This window comes from Colletotrichum destructivum, chromosome 3 (genome assembly GCF_034447905.1).
Source record: "Colletotrichum destructivum chromosome 3, complete sequence".
Lineage (NCBI taxonomy): Eukaryota > Fungi > Ascomycota > Sordariomycetes > Glomerellales > Glomerellaceae > Colletotrichum > Colletotrichum destructivum.
This window is the reverse complement of record NC_085898.1, coordinates 4,271,058-4,291,025: the sequence shown is the minus strand read 5'-3', so window position 1 is coordinate 4,291,025 and position 19,968 is coordinate 4,271,058. Positions and strand designations below refer to the sequence as shown.

The 19,968-nt window shown below is 56.2% G+C and overlaps 4 protein-coding genes across 4 annotated transcripts; 2 read left to right on the top strand and 2 right to left on the bottom strand.

Moving 5' to 3' along the window:
- Positions 1-6,231: 6,231 nt before the first annotated feature.
- Positions 6,232-12,319, bottom strand: CDEST_05390 (Putative histidine phosphatase superfamily, clade-2). The gene is made up of 4 exons (XM_062921549.1): positions 10,705-12,319; positions 10,532-10,553; positions 6,875-10,288; positions 6,232-6,810 (listed from the first exon to the last, which is right to left on the bottom strand). The coding sequence occupies exons 1-4, from the start codon at positions 12,017-12,019 to the stop codon at positions 6,564-6,566; spliced, it is 4,998 nt and encodes a 1,665-aa protein (XP_062777600.1). The 5' UTR covers positions 12,020-12,319; the 3' UTR covers positions 6,232-6,563.
- Positions 12,320-14,662: 2,343 nt separating this feature from the next.
- Positions 14,663-17,472, top strand: CDEST_05389 (uncharacterized protein; the record flags this gene model as incomplete). Its single annotated transcript, XM_062921548.1, has 6 exons — positions 14,663-14,731; positions 14,833-14,927; positions 14,993-15,169; positions 15,226-15,378; positions 15,457-15,758; positions 15,834-17,472. 6 exons carry the CDS (start codon positions 14,663-14,665, stop codon positions 17,207-17,209), a joined length of 2,172 nt encoding a protein of 723 aa, XP_062777599.1. The 3' UTR covers positions 17,210-17,472.
- A 1-nt stretch (position 17,473) lies between these two features.
- Positions 17,474-18,446, bottom strand: CDEST_05388 (Putative D-isomer specific 2-hydroxyacid dehydrogenase, catalytic domain-containing protein; the record flags this gene model as incomplete). Its single annotated transcript, XM_062921547.1, has 1 exon — positions 17,474-18,446. The coding sequence occupies one exon, from the start codon at positions 18,444-18,446 to the stop codon at positions 17,475-17,477; it is 972 nt and encodes a 323-aa protein (XP_062777598.1). The 3' UTR covers position 17,474.
- Positions 18,447-19,051: 605 nt separating this feature from the next.
- Positions 19,052-19,935, top strand: CDEST_05387 (Putative hpcH/HpaI aldolase/citrate lyase domain, pyruvate kinase-like domain superfamily; the record flags this gene model as incomplete). Its single annotated transcript, XM_062921546.1, has 1 exon — positions 19,052-19,935. The coding sequence occupies one exon, from the start codon at positions 19,052-19,054 to the stop codon at positions 19,874-19,876; it is 825 nt and encodes a 274-aa protein (XP_062777597.1). The 3' UTR covers positions 19,877-19,935.
- Between the last annotated feature and the right edge of the window lie 33 nt (positions 19,936-19,968).

Sequence of the window (19,968 nt, the reverse complement as noted above, 5' to 3'; positions counted from 1 at the left end):
TTTGCGCGCGGGCACCACCCATTCGTCCGCCATGTGCAGAGGCATGTACGATGCATACTAGGACAGTACGATGTAGAACACACCAGACGTGCTGCCACCATCATGTTCTCTGGGCCCCCTCCAAGACCTAGGCCGTCGGAGACAGCTCTCGAAGGAGTAATTAATCTGGCGCTCGCTTCTTGATTTTGCCTTGGCCGTTCGGCATCAATCTTCATCTCAAGCGCCACAAGCCAACAAATCTCTGCGATCCATGTGGCTCGGCCGCTGCGACCTGGCAGCCTAGGCTTCTGTCCAGTAGTGGGCACGCTCCTGCGCTGTCAGGACTAAGGTTGAGCCTCTGTGGCCCCAGAATCGGGCTCGAACCCGGAGGGCTTGCTTAATAGGAGCTGTCTCCTCCTGAAGGGGCATGCAGCGTTTCTGTTTGACTCCCAAGAGGGGAACCCTATCCGCACTGCAGGGTTGTGTGGCGCAGGCCAGGAAGTTCTGACACGTAACTTCTGTAGACCCAAAGTCAATGTGCTTGCAGTCAAACATGGCCGGGGCACGGCATAGCCCAGGGAAAAATCGACGGGAGACTTCGCTATGTAGAGTACGCAGACAGGGAGAGTAGTGGTTGTGGTGGATGTACGTGCTGTACGGTGAGCGACCCATCTTGCAACCATTGGCCTGCCGTTGAGAATGATGGTACCGTATACGGATTGCACTGAATTCAAGGCCTCGGGGTGAGATACTGCACTGCCTGAGGGTTCCTGGGGTCGGGGGTGGATCAGGTACAGAACGACCGGGCCCCCGGATGCACCGTTCTGTAAGTGTATACTTGGAGTTGTGAGAGCAAAAGCCGACAGGTGTGGACTTAAGAAGGGCCCGATATTCCAGTCTAAGGGGAGGAGGGGGACCTTGGCTTTGTCTATTCTGGGCTTCACTAATTGCCAGAGTTCAGAGAAGCCCTGTCGGTCCACTTACAGCCAGCACCTAGTGTAGCTATCACTGGAACAGCGTAGTATTCCGATCTTGATACGGAGTGGAATTCAATGTTCTTCATCGTGCCCACCAACGGCTATAATCCGTCTCGATTGTTGATGGAACTTGACAAGCTAATGTGAAGGTGGGCAGAATATCTCCATTCCCAGTGCCTTGGCACTCAAGACCACCAACGGCGAAGATCGATCCTGCGCTATCATCTGGCTGCCCCCGTCGTGGATTCGTGGACTCTTGCGCCACGCATCCTGCCGTGCGGCTCGGCCGTTCTTGTGGGTGGGGGGAGCAGCCCCAAGACAGAGTGAAAATAGGACTGATCCCTCTCCTCCTCGCGCTCGTATGCGATGGGGAAGGGACGAAACAGAAAAAGAACCGTAATGTGACGGCTTGTAACCTGGAACTTCCGGGCTGCGGTGGGTGAGTCAGAAAAGAGTATCCAGAATCATGGACGGCCGGCTGATGATGGTCCGACGAGGCGTGCGTGCAGCATCGGACCCCATATCTATAGATGCATGCCGTGTCTCGCTAAGAAGGAATTGCCGTTGCCAGGCGGGAAATATCGTTGGCCTGTATGCGTAGCATACCCCGTGCTTCGTAATGGTTTATGGATGCCGCGGGCGCATCATTAGATGGTACTTAATATCCTCAAGTTTAGAGCATGGGAGACCGCATCTAGGTAAAGCCGCAGGATAATTGCAGGGGGGCCGACCACCGGCTTGTGGCTGGTATGGCACGTAAGCACGCTGGACTGTCGGTTCAGTTCAGTGCGTTCAGGGCAGATACCTTTCTTTTCTTCACTTCCTTGCCCGCCTTCGCTTGTAAGTCGGCTGCAACCCGAAATCAGATTGCATGCTTTCCACGAGCCCACAGAAGTCTTATTTTTTATTTCGTTTTTTGACGGGGAGGGCCGGTTGCGTCTGTTTCCAGACTATGGAAGATGGTTAGGCAATCGACACTTCTTGGGCAAACCAGAACACGATGAAGGGGTACTCTGATCTTTCCTGGGCCATACGTTTGAGGAGACGTTACCATCTATCATCGTGGTACACAGTACTCCCACACGTGTGTGTGTGCGTGCGTAGCCCTAGTCTTTGAAAACCGAAGGCCGGCAACGGGGCGTTAAAGTCTTCTTTACCTCGCTGTCCACTTGTCCGTGGACCGCGACATCAGAATGCGAGGAAGGAGACGCTCAAGCGAGCTGTTCGGTAGACCGACCACAAGGATGAGCAAAGAGCGTTACATGCCGGCTGCGAGAGGCCCATTAGAGACAGGGGAAAGGAGAGGGGGGAGCATCTTCCTATTTTGGCGTCACGCATGCAGGCTGCGACACCCCCAGAAGGGGCGGACATTGGGCGACCATGAAAGGCGTATGGCTGGAGAACTAGTTAAGCACAGTTGTCATTGACACACTTGCAAACGAGAAATAAGGGTGTTGTCCCGCCATGGCGCTCGCGTCCCCTAGCTGACCATGGATGGCTAGGCTAGACTCCTCGGACCAGTAGCCGTGATGGGCGAAAGAGGAAACGGGGATCCATCTCTGCGGGACGCCCAGATGCCCATGACGAAACAGGCGTCGTTACTAGCAAGAGAAAGCCCTTTCAAGTTCCGGCACTGGAGCAAACAAGTAGCAATCGGACTGGCTGGCTGGCTGTCTTTCCGAGGTGATGAACCGACAAAGTAGGGCGGCGGCCCGTTTGATGAGGCTAAGATTGGAGACACGGTCCCTGTGGTTCATCGCCGTCCCACCTGTAGCTGCTGGGAAACGGAGGAGAGGTGGGTAAAACCGGCTCGTCGATGAGGCGCTGCATCTGAAGAATAAGACTTGCCCGCGCCACAGAGAAGGTAGCAAGCGGTCGAGCGGAAAGGAAACGAGGAAACGAGGAAACGAGGCAAATTCAACAGGGCGCTGACTGGCGTGGCGATTGATTGTTGTCTCCTTTCTCTCTCTTGTCTCTCTCGACATCGCAACCAATCGACAGGCCGACGGTGTGAGCGTTTGATGCTATGGCTGTTGTCAACGTGGCCAAGCGATTTGTGACGTGGTTGGTGGGTGGGAAGGGAAGCTGCCCAATCTCCATGTAAACGGTCTCGCCTGCCCTCTTTCTGGTCGCCAAGGAAGGTCAGACTCCCGGTCAAAGCTTCCCCATAGGTAGTGTATCCGTAGGTACTAACTGGTGCATACAACAACCCACAACCTCTTCCTCTTGGTGATAGTCGGTCTTAGTAGGAGGGTGGGATTGCACGCCCCGGAGCCCCCGACCAGGATAACAATGCAGTCGCAAAGAGGCAAGCTACACCATGCGTTCTCGTCTCATCTTTTTCTTCTTCACTGTCTCTCTTCAGGTGGTGTAGTGGAACGGATTCTTGTCATCGCGGATCACGGATCACGGATTCATTGCTAATGAAACCCAACGAACACCCAAGGCTTGCGCCATTCATCACGGTACGAGTGGCTCAGTCAGCTGAGAGGACGTAGTAGGTATGCTGGGTGTCGGAAGGAACGACTTCGTGTCAAGTCAGCAAATCGTGCCTTCCTCGGATATCGAATTAATCTCTCTTGACTTGATATACAACCGCAGTCACATGATCTGACTGCCACGTTCCCCACCTCACCATTTGTTGCTTCTTGTGAATCCAGAGATCCGTCCAACTCAACACCCCCTCTCTCTTCTCGGTATTCACCAACTGCACCTCGTCCGACTACTCAATATCTGTCTGCACTGATACTCCAGTCACGGCCCCGCCAACCAGCCTCCCCGACCCAAACCATAGTACACGTGTACAAGCGGGCTTGGATAGAGTGTCGTCACGAACCGTCATCGCATCTCATGCCTGTCAACAATGAATCTGTCGATATGATCAGCTGGCGCACAACATCCAAGTGTCAGCACTGAGAATCCTCATGAACACCTGGTACCCTCGAGCGGCTCCACAAGGGCTCAATTCATCATTGTTGTATCCAAGCGGGACACGCCTGGCGATGTCCAACCATTCTCAATCACTCCAGCTTTCATTGCTTCATCCGCCGGGATGGGATGCGTCCGCGGCCCCCTCTTGGACCCGCGCCATTTGCCTCACACCTTGTTCGGTCCGCTTTTTCTTCTTTTTTCTGCTTCCTTCCGGGTGACCGAGGCTGTCAGTGGACCCTTTTCATTGGCCGGGTCGCGGCTCCGGGTCGTAGCCTGTGCGGACACCCTGGTTAGTGAATGCTGACTTGCAGATGACAACGTCGCGCCTCCTGAGACTCGGGGCTGGCTCCGTCATTCGCTCCCCACAGCCTCTCGATGCCTTCACAAATCCGCTCATGGGATACGGATCGATACGCCCTGAGTGGCTGGCACTCATTCCCCCTAAACGCCCAAATGTGGCCCACTTCGCGCGGTGCGGTGCGGTGCCGTGCGGTGCGGTGCCGTAGTTCCCTCCCCCCTCCCGTCAGCCAACCTCGATACTGATGCTCGGTTGTGGTTTGATGATGCCACCGCAAGAACGACACTCGGTGAGCTTTACATGATTGCCCTACACCCTCTTTAACGAAGTGAGAGCAGTACCGGTCAGTAGCTCTGATGTGTGTGTGCTGACCAACCAGCACATCTGACGCGCCCCGAATTGACATGACTTGCTGGCAAGGATCTGACTGCACCCCTCGCCGTCGTGCCGGCGGCCAAGGTCTGCACGTCGCTACATGGGGCAGCCGCCTGCCGGAAGAGAGGCGACGACATCGAATCATATCACCTCAGAGACATCTTTTCTCCTTCCCCACCGCACTACTGGAACCGCTATCCAGGAATTATGTGCATGAAGTCATGGGCGTTTCGCCTTTCTACTACCTCGCCCGGTTTCCGTTCCGAACGTCGCACAAGGTACTTGGAAAGTAAACATCGCCAAATGGTTTTATCTAGGCATGACCCCCGAGTTCCGCCATTGATGCCGCTCCCTCCACCAAGCATCCGGCGGTGACTCCGACTCCGATCCTAGGACCCACCACCGATTGCGGGGACACCGGCCCCACTCTTCCTTTCTGAGAGTTTTACAGGAACGAACTGGGTCTCGCCCTTCACTTCACTTGCAGACACACATATACACACGTACTCTTGCCGGCAACACTCCGCTGCAAGCTAGTTTGCTGCTCAACGACAGGCATCCTCGCATCGCGCCACCAGGTTGTGACTTCCCTTCTCGAGCCAAGACTCGCTGAAGAGGAAGGGCCTGCGGCATTAGGGAATCCTGTCCCCGCGAACCTTTCGCTGCCCTTGCTCCCGGATGTTGACACCGCTCTTCTCACACTCCGACCAATGAAGCATAATTCTTTCCGTTTTCGGCTGATGCCAACAGCCTCTCCTACTATAAGTCAGGGTGGCCAAACCACGACGAGGCTGGCTGGCGTCTCGGAGGAGCCCCTCTGTGTCCACGTGTAAGGACAGCAAGGCCACCCGCTATCAGAGAGCAATGGCTTCAGCAACCCCTGACTCAATGCTTGCTCGGCTGCTCCCGACTGGTCTTCGTGGCCGGCTCGGACTGTGACGACGGTCTTCTCAGGCATCCATTTTCTCTTCATGCTTTTTCTTTACGACTGGGAAGGAGAGGCATATGACTTTGGTGACACTCTAGCACGTTTAACAAAACGTGAAGAGGGGGCAGGGATAACATTATAACACCGGGCCTGCCAGAAGATGCTATTTGGTCCACAGATACGATCCCGGCAATTTGCAAGTTGAGAGCGGGTCGCAACCAGCTTTGTTACGGAAGCCTTACCGACCAGGGGTCCCTACCGCGCAAATCTGGCCATTTGCCTACTGTGTAAAACTCGTTTTCCATCTTTCCTTCTCTCGGTTCTCAATTTTACGGGTTTCTTGTCACGATTATGTTTTGCGCGCGAAGGAATCCGAAATTCTCGCGCGGGACACAGCAGCACCCCTGAGTTTGGACTTGAGGGGATCGCCGTCGTGGACCTTACGACCCACGCTCAAGCGAGGGGACCAGATTCAGATTCCATGCGTTCCATACCAAGCACACATACACACACACACAAAGCCCCATTCTGCGGATCTGCAGTTGACAACGGACGACTGTTCGCAAGGGCATTTTGCTGGCGGGTCATTGTCCCTGTCACATCCTCCTCTGCAACCAACCTTTGCCGTCGCGCGGCCCTGATCGACTGACTGGACTCCCCATACCGGCGCACAAAGTGGAGCAACCGTGGGAACCGGTGTGTCGGATGCTGTATTCTCGTACGACATTCCGACGGCTTTGCAGAATTCCACGTTCTTCTTGCTGCTGTCACACCAGTAGACTAGCCATGTTTGGCACCTGCTTTGGCCGGCAGATGCTACATGTGCGGTTTCTTTAAGGGGATACGTGTGTTATTTTTATCTTAATCTTATTCTAATATGGGGCGGGGGGCTCAAATATACACCGCCTTTCCTTGCTTCCTGTTCTATTCCTTCTCGAACTCTTTAGTCTGTGGTCTCCGCGCATGATGCATGATGCACGATATGCCGCAAATGTCCATCATTGCTCGCTAGACTCCGTCGCCTGAGATATGGTCTCGGTCTCAGAGGCGGAGGCACTTTGTCTGGTTCTTGGGCTCACGGGGCTTCGGGTTCCATTACAACGGACGATGCCGAGGCGAGAGCTTGGCCGGCTTTGATAAACTCCTCGGATTCGGCCTCAGTCTCCTTCTGTGGGACGGCTGCCTGCCCCGCTGTGGTCTTTGGCTTGGGGTGCAACGACTTCATCTCCAATCCTTCGCTGTCACTGTCCCGTCTTTCGTTGTCTTCGATTGAGAAGAGATCCGATAGGTTGATGGCGAGAAATGTCTTGGGAAGCTTGACTCTGCAGCGTTCGTTAGCAGCACATCCGACAGCCGATAAGGAAAAGTCTCGTAGCGGAAACTTACTGGTTAAACTTGGCCCTCAAGGTACGGATCACTTGCATCCAGTCGCTATGAGGGGACAGGCTGCGTCGTGGGGCGCAGCTGATGCAGTGCTTGCTGTCTAATTGAACATCGAGAGGGTCGAAGACGTGACAACCGGGACTGATGGTGATTCTGATGCTGTAGGCAAACGTCTGCTCCTCTCCGCCATCGGGCGTGTCGGCGGGGGCCTTGGTCTCGGATTCATACAGCTCGAAGCAGATTTGCGACAGGTAGTCGAGCTCGGGAATGGTGCTTCGCTTGATCTTTGTCTCGATGCCGCCTTCGAAGATGCAGTTGAGGAGGGTGTAGATGTGGGACTCCTTGGTGAAGTAGAAGAAGGATTTGGCATCGTTCGACGCCTGCATCTCTTCAAGATCCTGCACAATCTCCTTGAGCAGCGGCAGCGACGTTAGGAGACCAATCTCCAGTTTCTCGCCATCAGAAATGCCATACTCTTGCGGGCAGATAAAGTCAAAGAGCACCTTGGCGAGCTGATAAAGTTCCCGCAGCGGCTCAAACCGAGCGTCAGTCTTGGCCTTGGTCTGCGTGTTGCCCTTGTAAAGGTGGAAATACTGTTCCGGCGGGGCTTCCTCGGCGTGTCGCAGACCGTTAAGGAACGACCGCCGTCGGAAGATGCGCCGGACGGAAGTCGAGCTTTTGCTGGCTTCGCTCTTCTCTGCCTTATCGCCGGACCCCGGAACATCCCGTCGCTCCTCGCGCGAGTCTTGAGAGGGTTTGCCTTCGTCCGCGGTCTTCTCGGCAGCTTTGCCGTCCTTGCCGCCGTCCTTACCGCCGTCCTTGCTCTCCTTCTCCCTGACGCCGTACTCTTCCTCCAACATGGCCTTGGGCGGTGTAAAGACCCATTCCAGGAACTGCCGATTGTGCAGGGCATCGAACTTCATCGTGTCATAGAGCTCGGAGATCTTGCTAGGGTCGACCTTTTCTCCGTCACAGAACTCCGCAAAGAGCTTCTCCCAGCGCTCCCGGAAGAGATCCGCATCTTCGCCACAACACCATCTAGGTTGTATGTTGCTCACTGCGTTTGCTTGAGATAGCGAGGATGAAGTGGAGCTTGTCGAGGCCGAGCCGTCTCCGCCGGCAGGCTTTTCCGTGCCGGGGTTGGCAATGGCATTGTTCAACGACGCGACGGCGCTGCCGTTGTGCAGCTTGGCGTAGTTGTAGTGCATGACGCGGCGATGGAAGTTCATTAACTGAACAACGCGGGTCTGGACCTCTGACGGCTCAGGCATCTTCTCGGGCCAAGCGAATTGGGGAGGTCGTTCGTTGCCCTTACGCAGCAGGCCCTTCAACTTCTTCTTAACCTTATCCATCTCATCTTTGGCGGCATTTGAATCGTCGAGCAGATCCTTGCGGATCGTGATAAAGTCTTCGGGGAGGTCCTTACGGTCCAGGAAAGCAGACGTCCATATCTGTGCGCTGGTGGTAACCCTACGTTCGGAACTGCTGAAGACGTGAACTTCGTCGAGCACATCGCGATTGAGCAGGATGAAGTCGTTTCTCATGTTCTCGCCGAGCTCCTGGGCTTGGTACCGCGCCGAGTGAGTGGGCTCGCCACCCCACTTGACAATGAGTTGGAGCTTGTCTAGGACCAGGCTTTCCTCCGCTGCCGTGATGCGAGACATGGTAACGCCCGAAAGAGAGTCGTGCCTCTTGGGCGGCATCCGCGACGGCGATGAGTTCTCCGTCTTGACGGCACCCTCCTCGGATTTTTCGGCGAAATCCGTCTCGACGCCTTCTTTCAAGACTTGCGAGAGCTCGTCGCCCGACGTAACGGCGACGTCTTCTGTCTTCTTCTTCCGAAACATGGGCTTGATCTGCACCTTGGTGCCGGCCCATCCGCCCTTTTTAACCAGGACGTTGCGAAGCGACTTCAGCTTGGTGCGGTCTTCCACGCCAGCCTTCAAGGCAACATCAACGGCCTGCAGCACACTGGCCAAAGCTGCCTCGCCGATCAGTAGAACCTCCTCCTGATGACCTTTGAGAAGTTCAATGAAAGGTGCTGTGTGGAAGGTGAACTTGTACTTCTGCTTCGGCGTACGGTCCGCGTGACGAATGACAGACACGATGCCCTTGAGCTTCCAAGAGTGCTTCGGCGGCGGCGGCGGCGGCGGCATCGGAGTCTCTTCGGGCGGCGGGGCGGTTGCTTCTCCTTTCAAAGAAGGCGCAGCGGACGGCGTGGTTGATCCTGTCGTGGAGGGAACACTTGCTACAGCAGGGTCAACCAGAGGAGGCGGAGGGGGAAGCGTCGGACTGGTACAAGAGCTGGTGACGGCCGAAGTGAGTGCGCTCTCTGACTTTTGGGTGGGTACACTGGTGGGCGCGGGCTTCGGCTCTTGAGGCAGCTTCTCGGAGACGGCCGACATGCTGCCCAAGGACTTGTTTTGGGTCGGCGGCACAGGGATTGGCTGCGACTCCCGCTCCTTACCCCGCGATGCCAGAGGGTCCGTCATGTCTGAAGGTGCCGGAGACGGCGCGGGGGAGGTGACACCGCCTCTTCGGAGTCTCTCCTTGACAAAGACTTCCTTGAGAATGTTGGCGCAATGGTCATAGTAATCGTCATTGTCCTTGACGAAACTCCAACCGTTGACGTCAATCACATAACTCTTGCCACCGGCCCTCAAGAAGTCGAATCCGCAGACTCTCTGGCCGAAAGAGGTCGAGATCTTGCTGGCGATTTCCTTCTCCTCGGAGTCCAGGGCCGTCACGTAACGGAGTTCCTTGCCATGCGTGTTACGCCTGACAACACCGTCAACAACGGGCGACTTGCGAGTCTCGGCATGGCAGTAGTTGGGGCCGACAGTGTAGGCCTTGACGTCCTCGGCATTGTCGACGCGCATGAACTTTTCGTAGATGTAGCTGTTCTCGGGCTCCAGAATAGCGCGAGGAATGTTGAGGTCCGGGTCGTATTCCGAGCTCTTGTTGCCAATCTTCCGAAAGAGCCTGCGGGCGCCACCGCCGGTAGACTTGGGGAAATAAATTATGATGTTGTGGTCCTCGCCGCTGACGGGCTTCTCGACGAAAGGCTTCCGGAGTAAAGTGCCGTCAACGCTAAGAATATCGCCGTCGTCCAGCAGCTCGACCTTGCGGGGTAGCCTGTTGTACCCCAGCTCTTCGGGGTCCATGGTGATGCCCGTGATTTCCTTGATGTGCTTAGCTGTCTCGGGGGTTAGGATCTTGGGGCCGCCATCGCGGTTGACCTCGATTCGACCCGGCGTAGGGACGCCAATGCGATCGAGGATGTTCAAGCAGAGACGACGATCCCAGAGGATCTTTTGCATCGGCACATCGTTAACACAGAAAGGTTTGCGAGCCTTGACATACGCAATGGCCTTGTCCAAAGGAAAGCCATCCGAGTAAAATGAGATGAGGTAGTCGCTGGGAAGAGTGTCAGCAGAGATATTCGGAAATTGAAAAGATGATGGCGAGATGGAAGTTGGAGAAAGCCATGGAGACCATTGCCGGTGAGCATCAGCAGGGTGGGAAGGGGTGAACAGAGTGGGCGGGTGTTTCTGCAAGGGGGTACAAGTCGTCCAGGAGAAGGAAGCTATGCTGTTTCGGCTCACCGAGCCGTATGGAATCCTTTTTTTTTCTTCTTCTTCAATTGCAACGGCGACTTACCACATAGGCCAATTTTCAACCTCTGCGCGAGAAGACAAGACAAACAATGGTCAGCGAAACATCCTCAAGAAAAGGGAGCACCCCCACGCCTTTGCCGACCTCCGATTTTTGTCTACACTTGCCTTTGTGGCATGGCACGGCAGGCGGGGGAGGGGGTTAGGGGTATGCCTTACCTTCGTCCAGGATGACCTTATCGCCAAAAACAACGACATCGAACTCGCGATTCGCTATGAGGCGGTTCAAGATGTTCCTGCTGGGCTTGCTGCGGGCCTTGATGTCCAAAGCGCACACTCCAATCACACCCCAAGGCGCGGGCTTGACTGCAGGTGCATTAGAGCCTGTCGGCACACGTTGTCGAGGCGCGCTTGTATCTCTTAACTGACCCTCTTCTTTCTCCTTGTTTTGGAAGAGCCCTCGATCGCTGCTGGGACTGTGGCTGCTGGCGCCAGTACTGGCGCTGAGCCTGCGCTTGTTACGACTGCGGGAGCGAGTGGGCTGAGGCCTGTCGGGACGAGGGGGACGCTTGATGACCTCGTGGTGACTGTGGGTATTGGTATCGCGGGGCGTCAGGTGGTGAGCGCCGGGGGCAGCGTTGGCGTGCTGACCATTGGAGGAGGAGGTGGTGACGGTGACGTTGGAAAGCTCGGGGCCAGGCTGCTGGGAGGCATTGGTGACTGGTTTTCCTGACGACATGATTGCGGAAACGGAGCGCGAAGGGCCGGCGTCGGAGCCGTTGGTGGAAGCGGCCGAGGATTGGGTGGCGGGAGCCGTGGAGGAGGAGGAGGAGGGAACGACGCCGCGGGCCGAGGCCAGCGAGTAGACAGAGAAGACGCTGGAAACGGAGGTGCGTTTTTGTTCCGACTCGGACGAGGAGGATGAGCGGGCTGTGAGGGCGGGTTCGGGCAGGGGACGATATGGGGCGGTGGGATCTTGGTGGTTGTGGGCGGCGGAGCTAGAACCGGAGCCAGAGCCAGAGCCAGAGCCAGGCGTAGTGGACGTAAGGCGGGGGGTATCGAGGTCGTCTGCGTCGGCAACGTGAAGAATGGAGTCGCTCCAAGCGTCGAGCGAGTTGTTTGACTCTCGGCGACTGCGGCTGAGGGAGCTTCGAGGGCTTTTTAAAGGGATCGAAGAGGGCGGGGGCATGGAGAGGCTAGCGGTGGCAGAGTGGGCATCGGTCGTTCCAGGCTCAGCATGTCGGCTCTTCCTGCTGGCGGAGGAGGGGATGTTGAGAGAGTGGGAGACGGAGCGACCAGGTCTCGATCGCGGCAGAGGGGTGTTTTCGGCAGGCGGCGTCGGCGAGGAGGAGGAGGAAGTGGTGGTGTTCACGGCGGAGTGAGAAGGCGACGGCGAGGAGTAGGGTTTGGGATTGAGATTGGGCTTGAGAGGAGAGGCAGTTGTAGCAGTAGCAGTGGGGAAGGCAGGCGTGGTGAAGGAAGCCGAGCGAGCACTATCTACAGACCGCCGCGGGTTAAAATTTGGTCGGTCCATGGTTGCCAGATGGGACGAGGCGAAAATGATCAGATGGAATTCGGGACGAGGGGGGCTGCTGACTCGAGGGTTTTCGCTGGAGCGTGTGGACTGTAGAGCCTTGCTGTCCTTTTATCCCTCCTTATTTTATCCTATTTCCTTCTTGTTCACTTCTTCTTTTCTTACTTTTCTTCTCCCGTGGTTGTGTTCTTTATTTGATTGATGTTTTGATCTCTGGGCCGGGCTGGGCTCGGTTGGGTGGCCCTGTATTCAAAAGACGAGAAAAGTGAGGCTTGCCCTTCTCTGGCCGGTGAAGTTGGTAGGTGGCAGGAAAGAAAACCCAGCGGTACCTTGATTCAAGAGAATTTTCTGGGGGGGGGGGGGGGGTTGTCCTTGGGGGTAGAGGGGTTCCGTGCTCCAACGACGTCGACCTGCAGACACACAAAGATGGGGTTTGGAGTAAGGCAGTTGGAGTTCAGTGTACAAGTCGTCACTGTTGCCGTTGCTGCTGTAGTTGCAGTCGTTTGCGGTTGCAGTTGCGGTTGCATCCAAACCAGACCAGACGAAAAGGTCGTTGGAGATGACGAGATGGAGAAAGCGACGCTAGATGTAGCACTATCCTCGCTACCTCATTGGGCTGACCAAGTAGGGGGGAAGGTTCCTCCTTCCTGCCTTGTTCACTCCCAGCGCCTGCAGCAGCTGCAGCTGCAGCCAAAAGCATACGAGAAAGTCAACGCTTCTTCCGTCTTCTTCCTTCAGATTGATATTCTAATCAATCAATCGATCAATCAATCTCAACCACGCACACCAAGGTCACACCAGGTCACGACGGATGCGATGCGGCAGTCGCGAGCTTGATGCGCGTACTGACTGAGACCCGGCAGATGCAGAGCTGGGGGGCGCTTTTGGGTTTGGGCATGTCAATGCCTGCCCAAAGTGGCACTAAAGTATCCGCATTGCGGGACATAAACATGCCACGGGAGCATTCCAGAAACCTGGGTGAGCCAAGACATGGAACGCCACTGCACATTGGGACACTGTACCGGTAACTCAGGATTTCCAGTAGAGAAAAGGGAGAGGAGCAGGCAGGGGAATAAGAAGATAAGAAAAGAAAAGAAAAGAGGGGGGGATTAATAGCCCGTTGACAGCGCAGGGATGGCTTTTCTCATGTATGCACAGTTACAAACACAGATTCAGAACGATGCAGATACCTACCTACCTACCTACCTCCCTACCCGTACCTACCTGTAGGTAACCTGATATTTACGTACATGTGAACGAAGTGGGTGGGGGTGGGGCACTTTTTTCCTAATCCGTCTTTTCTTTTTCATTTGCACCATTGTTCCTGTCGCCAGCAACACTAATACCTTTGACAGCAGCGCGCTACAGCTTCCGGCGAATGAGAACGCATCAAACATTTTTTGACAATTCCAAGCTCAATCGACGGTGTCATGTCATGGCGCATTAGTTCTTGCTCAATACCCCCCTCGTCTCCCTCTCTCCCTCTCCGTACCTACCTTACCTTACCTAGGTAGGTTGGCACAATAAACTCTCCCAAAAGACCGGATGAAATGTTTCCCGCATGAGTAGGTACCACAGGATTGGTATATGCTGCTAGGCGGCTGCTACTGCAAAATCGACATACTCACTTATTGAGTCCAAGGTATCCCATTGCAGACTTTGCCCTACGCATTGGTTGCGGCGAGCTGGGGCCACGGCCGACTTGCCCGGAATGTGGATACCGCCGGTGCCGGCGCCGTTCCAGCACACATCGTTTTGTACACCTCCTCCTACCTTGGTACGGATACCTGACAACGTATCGCAAAAGTGCAAGTGCCAGGCTTTGTCCTCGAACCCTTGAGAGCCTCCTCCAAAGCGTCATATCCGGGTACACCCGAACGTGTACCAGTTGAGGATCTCCTTGGAGCTGTTCTTTTGACTCCAATGTAGCGACTGCTGTGGCACCAATCAAAGATGTGTTGCAATACTGGCGGTTGTTGCCTTGGCTTTGCAAGCTTAGCCTGGATAGACGACAACTCGACAACTCTTTAACAGACGGAGAAGCTTTGGCATTCAGTTGCCATCTCGAATGCCACCCAGACGCCAAATCCCCATTGCGGGGTATCTGGGGTACAGACCGAATTCGGAGGGTGGCATGGGGGCGTGCCGCAAACACATACCGAAGAATAGGAGCATGGTGTTGGTTTTGACCTGCAAAATCGTTCTTTGAAGCTCGCATCACTCACTCCGTCGGACTGGCTCCGTGACCCCTCGTCGGAACATATCCGTAGCGACTTTCCGGGCCCAAGCGTTAGCTCAACCTCAGCTTGGAAATTCATTGACCATCAGCTAGCTAACGGTGATTACCAATGTCGCTGTCTATCTCCCAGACCAACCTATTAGCGATGGCATATTTGCTGTGTTTCCAAGTCGAATCGGCATTACAACGAACCGAAATGTGAGGAGACAGGGAAGAGGTTGGTGACAACAGCTGCCGGTCACTACAGCCGAGCAAAGCCGGACTCCACCCCCTCTTCAAGTGCCGGGCCGGAACACGTCCGAAACGCCTGCCTTCCACAACGTTGCTTTACATCAAGGGAGTTGCACAGACAGGATTCCGTTACGGTCGCCGGTAAGACGTGATTCTCGGCCGCAACGACCGAAATGAGCTCCACTGCAGCTCCTCTTCCCAGACTCCCTGCCTGCCAGCTGTGTTATCGGAAGAAGATCAAAGTATGTACACCCACTGAGCAGCGAAAACGCCAAGGAGAAATTCGCTCGCCATCGTCGAGGCGGCCCGTCCCGACCCCATCAACGTACTGATTTGCTTTCAGTGCGATAGCACGAGGCCAAAATGCAGTCCATGTACGAAAAGCGACAGCCAGTGCGTCGTTCTCAGCCCTGGCGGTGAAGAGCCGCTCTTTAGAGCGTAGGTCCCCGTCGATCTTCGCCGAACCCTAGCATCCAGCATTGACGACCAGCCTCGACAAGCAGAGAGATTGATCGTCTAGAACAAGAGGAGAGGGCGTTGTCCTCAAGACTTCAGACATTACGACGTAATGATGAAGGGTCGACCCCAAGAGCACCCGACCGTCCTGCAGCCGGAACCGGGCACACGGTCGCCTCGGTCGAAAGTTCCGACGTTTCGCCATCAGACGTCGAGGGCCTCGGGTGAGACGACTTGGGCATCGCTACACCACGGATTCTTTCTAACCTCATGCTGCTAGTTTTATGGCTTCTCTCTTCACCGATCCTGATCTCAGAAGAAACAACACCGAGTTGTTGCAGATCCTAGCCAAAGTGCCCAACGCCCCTGAGCCCTCCATAAGCCCCTGCGAGCTGCCTTCTTCTGAGGACGCCGAGTTTCTCTTCGAAAGATAGTACGTCGTTGGCTCTCTACCATTTCGTGTGCCTTGGGCAGCCCCGGAATTTCTCACGCTCACCGAATCCCCCCGTAGCATAGACTGGTCACATGTCCAGAGTCCCTTTCTCTGTCGGGACGAGATTAGTGAGCTTCGCCGCCGGCTTTTCTCGTTTCCTCTTGCCGGCCAATCTGCCCCGGACCATGATATTTTCAGAGCCTTCATGATACTGGCAGTGGGCTCCGTGTTTCCGTACCGCAATGGCTCACACCACCAACATCCCGAAGGCTATTACCTTGCCGCTTTACAGCACCTTGGTGCCGACTTTTTGACGCGCGGGCTAGACTCTGTGCAGGATCTGTTGTTGGTATGTCGCTTCGGTATCTATCATCGGATCGGTAAGTAAGCTGCATCAAGTCTGATCCGGTTGCCACGCCGCCTTCCCCTCGCTTCAGTAGTCTGACCGCACCAAGGCACTTCGATATGGGATGTGATCCGGCTGTGCGGTCGCCTATGCATCGAGCAAGGCCTGCATCTCAACGACCAACCGAGCAAGAGTCTTTTGCATGCACAGATGAAGCGGCGCGTCTTTTGGTACTTCTACATCATCGACCGCTACAGCTCGACCCTTCTCGGGAAGCCCTTCACCATCAACGACCGCGACATCGAGACCAGCTTCCCCGTCGACGCAAACGACGAGGATCTCGTAGCCGCGGACCAGTCCCTGCGAGACCTCGCAGCGTTCCAGATGACGCACGTCCCGCTCGGCCCAAGCGAGATGACAGTGTTCTTCACCGCGGTGCGCCTCAGACAGATTTCATCGAGGATTCATACAGAGTTCTCCAAGCTTTCCCGGAACCATTCCGAGGTCTCGCGGAGCTACCTTGCACCTGGTCACATCTACACCACGCTAACACGCTTGATGCGCGAACTCCAAGAGTGGAGGGACCACGCGCCGGTCTTCCCGCGCCCAAAATGTCTTTACGAGTCTCAGGACTGGTTCGACCTCCTGCTCGCCCGGGAGCAGCTCTACCTGGTGCGAAGAGCGATCGACCTCGTGCCCAAGCGGGACGGTAAAACACCGAGGCACGTCTCCGTCCTATATCTCAAGACGGCTCTCCGAACCATTGAGGTTTATTCCCTCCTGTGCCAGAATCGCCCGCTCATCACCCACACCCGGAGCTATTTCCACATGATGTTCACGGCGGGCCTGTCTGTGATATTCTGCGTCTCTGCTGCGACGGCTCTCGACGTCGAGGATATCCAGAGCGCTTCCGCCGGGCTGACGCAGTGTGAAGAGACTCTGCGGGACATGGTTGAACAGCTTGCGAGCGCGAGACACTACGTCGTCGTGTTTGAGGCTCTTCGTCACAACACATTCCGGAAGCTCAATCGAGTTCTGGAAGCGCTGAGGCCCGACAACGGCCCTCAATGTGTGACGGCTGGCCCATCGGCTTCGACTCGTCCCTCTGGGTTTCCTGCACACTCCTCGCATCCTCTTCCGTCATCTTTGGGGATGGAGCGGCCCAATCACGCGGAATATCGCATGGAAGACGTAAGTAGCAGCGAGGCGGCTCAGAACCACGTCCCGGTCGGCGATACGTCGAACACGCTCAACTTTTCGTTGCCTTTGGACAACAGGATGACCGGGGACGCTACGACGTACCTGTTTACCGGGAGAAGCAACTTTGGTTCCCTGGGGATCACCGGAAACCCATCTCCCAGCAGCGATCTCCTTGACTGGGCTTTCCTGAACGACGAGACGCTGTGGAACATGGAAACGGTGTTGGGGGAGTACGTGTATGGCGACCCTAGCCGGCACGCTGGCTTTGACGGTTTTGAATTTTGACTTTACTTATTTATCATGATGAATACACCCGACCTTGTGGGCTTTTCTCAAGTTTCTCGATTCCTGGTTTCTCCTCTCTTACCTCTGCCCTCAATATAGGTGCCCGAGATAAGGGCCGTTCGTTCTCTTTACTTTCAGAATCCATGTCTCCTTCCTTTTCCTTCACTAAAGGATCCAGAAAAGCATACAATGTTCTCGATAAAGACGGTTTACCCGGAACCCATTTCCCATCCATTCACTTGACACGTTGGCACCATCAGATCGTCTAGTTCACCCTAGCGGTAGCATACTCCAACAATCGCACGGCCGCCGCCATTCCGGTCTGGACTTGTGTTTCCCTTGTCGCCGCGCCGATGTGGGGAGTGCTAACCGCCCCGGCTTCCCACAACGCCCCGTACCTCTCCCGGCTCGGAGGCTCTTGCTGGTGGCAGTCCAAGCCAGCGCCCCATATGAGGCCCTCTTCCAAGGCGCGCTGCAGCCCGTCTTCGTTGACGATGCCCCCACGGGCCGTGTTGATGACGATGGCGGTCCGCTTCATGCCCTTGAGCTGGTCGTATCCGATCAGGTCGCGCGTCGCCGGCGTCAGCGGCATGTGGACCGTGACGACGTCCGACGTCGACAGCACCTCCTCGACCGACTGGGCGCGGCGGTGTGGGACGTCGCCCCAGGCCTCGGCCGGCAGGTACGGGTCGTACGCGACGACATCCGCCTCGAACGCCCCGCGGAAGATTTGCGCCACCGACTTCCCGATATTGCCCATGCCGAGGATCCCGACCGTCTTCCGGTGCAGGATGAGACCGGAGCACTTTTCCTTGGGTACGACAACACCCGAGTTCTGCTGTCTGGCGATGACGCCCACCTGGCGCGCGACGGCCATCGTCAACGTGAGGACCAGCTCGGCGACAGCGCGAGCGTTGACGCCGGGGGTGTTGAAGATCTTGATACCGCGGGCCGAGCAGGCCTCGGCGTCAATCTTGTCGATGCCGACGCCCTGCTTGCCGATGGCCAGGAGATTGGGGCAATCCGCGATGTCTTCCGCCGTCAGGCGCGACGACCTGATCAAGAGGAACTGGGCCTCCTTCCATCTCGCATGCTTTGGTTGTCCCGGCAGGATGGCGTTGAAGTTTTCTTGGCAAAAAGCAATGACTTCGGGCTGGAACGAGTCCAGAATATAGACGGTCGGCTTCGTGCCAGGAGAACTGGCATTGGGAAAGTCAGACACTGCCGATGGCGCCATTCTAGAAGCTCGTGATGGTAGTGACTGGGACGGTTGTCATGAAGTAAGAGCAGGTTTTGATTCGAGTGGTGTTGCTGCTTGTAAGGCAAGGGAGTTTTGGTGGGTTGTTGACTGGAGCAGGCGGATTGGATGGACAGCGAGCCTTTGAGCTTGAGATCTCTACGTCTATTATATCAGTCGGCCTGTGATACAAGCGCTACATGACCTCTAATGCCATTTTTGGCGGCGCGTGTCAGACTTGGCCAACATTTGGCTTCATCGGTAACTGGTGTGTGTGGCTCTCGTCGGACCCTTTCCGGGCCGATCGGACTGACTCCGGATGGCCACTCTGATACCACATTCCACGGCCGGTACCACACCGAAGACCTCTCGATATTGCTATTACGGTCGAATCCGACACTCTTCCGTCCGACGGAAGTCCGATACTGGTTGGGCGGGGGGCCGAAAGACTCATGATAGCCTCGGCACCGGTCCGATGAGCAGAACCATGCTCGCGCGATCGTGTTAGTATATCTAACGGTTTTATCACCTCGTCTCTGTATTGTAACTGCTGTGTAACCAGCACGCAGCCTCAACTCGTCCGAACCCCCAAACTTCAATCAAAAATGTCTATCTCGATCCCCCATTCGCTCAGGGAGAAGCTCCTCCGCAACGAGGTGGCGTCCACGCTTAGCGTCAAGCTGGTCAAGTCCGTCGAGCTCCCCATGATGGCCAAAACGGCCGGCTTCGACGGCATCCTCGTCGACATGGAGCACTCCTCGTTCGACCTTGAGACGACGTCCCAGCTCTGCATAGCCGCGCTGTACGCCGGCATCTCGCCCATCGTCCGCGCACCCAGCAAGGACCCGTTCTTCGTCTCGAGGATCCTGGACGGCGGCGCGCTCGGCGTTATCGTGCCGCACATCCGCAGCGTCCAGGACGCGCGCGACGTCGTCTCGGCCGCCAAGTTCCAGCCGGTCGGCACCCGCTCGTCGACCAACGGGCTGCCCCACTTCCAGTTCCGCACGATCCCGGCAAAGGTCTCTAACCCGGTCACGAACGACGCGACGCTCGTCATCCCCATGATCGAGACGCTCGAGGCCCTGGAGCTCGTGGAGGAGATCGCCGCCGTGGAGGGCGTCGACTCCCTGCTCATCGGCACCAACGACCTGACGGCCGAGATGGGGATCCCGGGCGACTACGAAAACCCCAGGGTGACGGAGGCGTACCAGCGCACCATCGACGCCTGCAACAGGCACGGCAAGTGGGTTGGAGTAGGCGGCCTCCACTCGCGTCTGGACTTGGTCGAGAAGTTCTGCCAGATGGGCGCGCGGTGGGTCATGGCTGCCACGGATGGTCCTCTGCTCATCGCCGGTGCAACCAAGAGGGCTTCCGAGATGGCCAGCTTGAGTGCCAGGGCGACGGGGGCTAACACCAACGGAGCCTCATAGATCTGATGGTGAAATCTTGGTGTTGGGTTGTTGAGCTGGGAAATGCACTGTTAAACGACGGCATGAGGTCTGCCTAGGAACGGTTCCTTGAT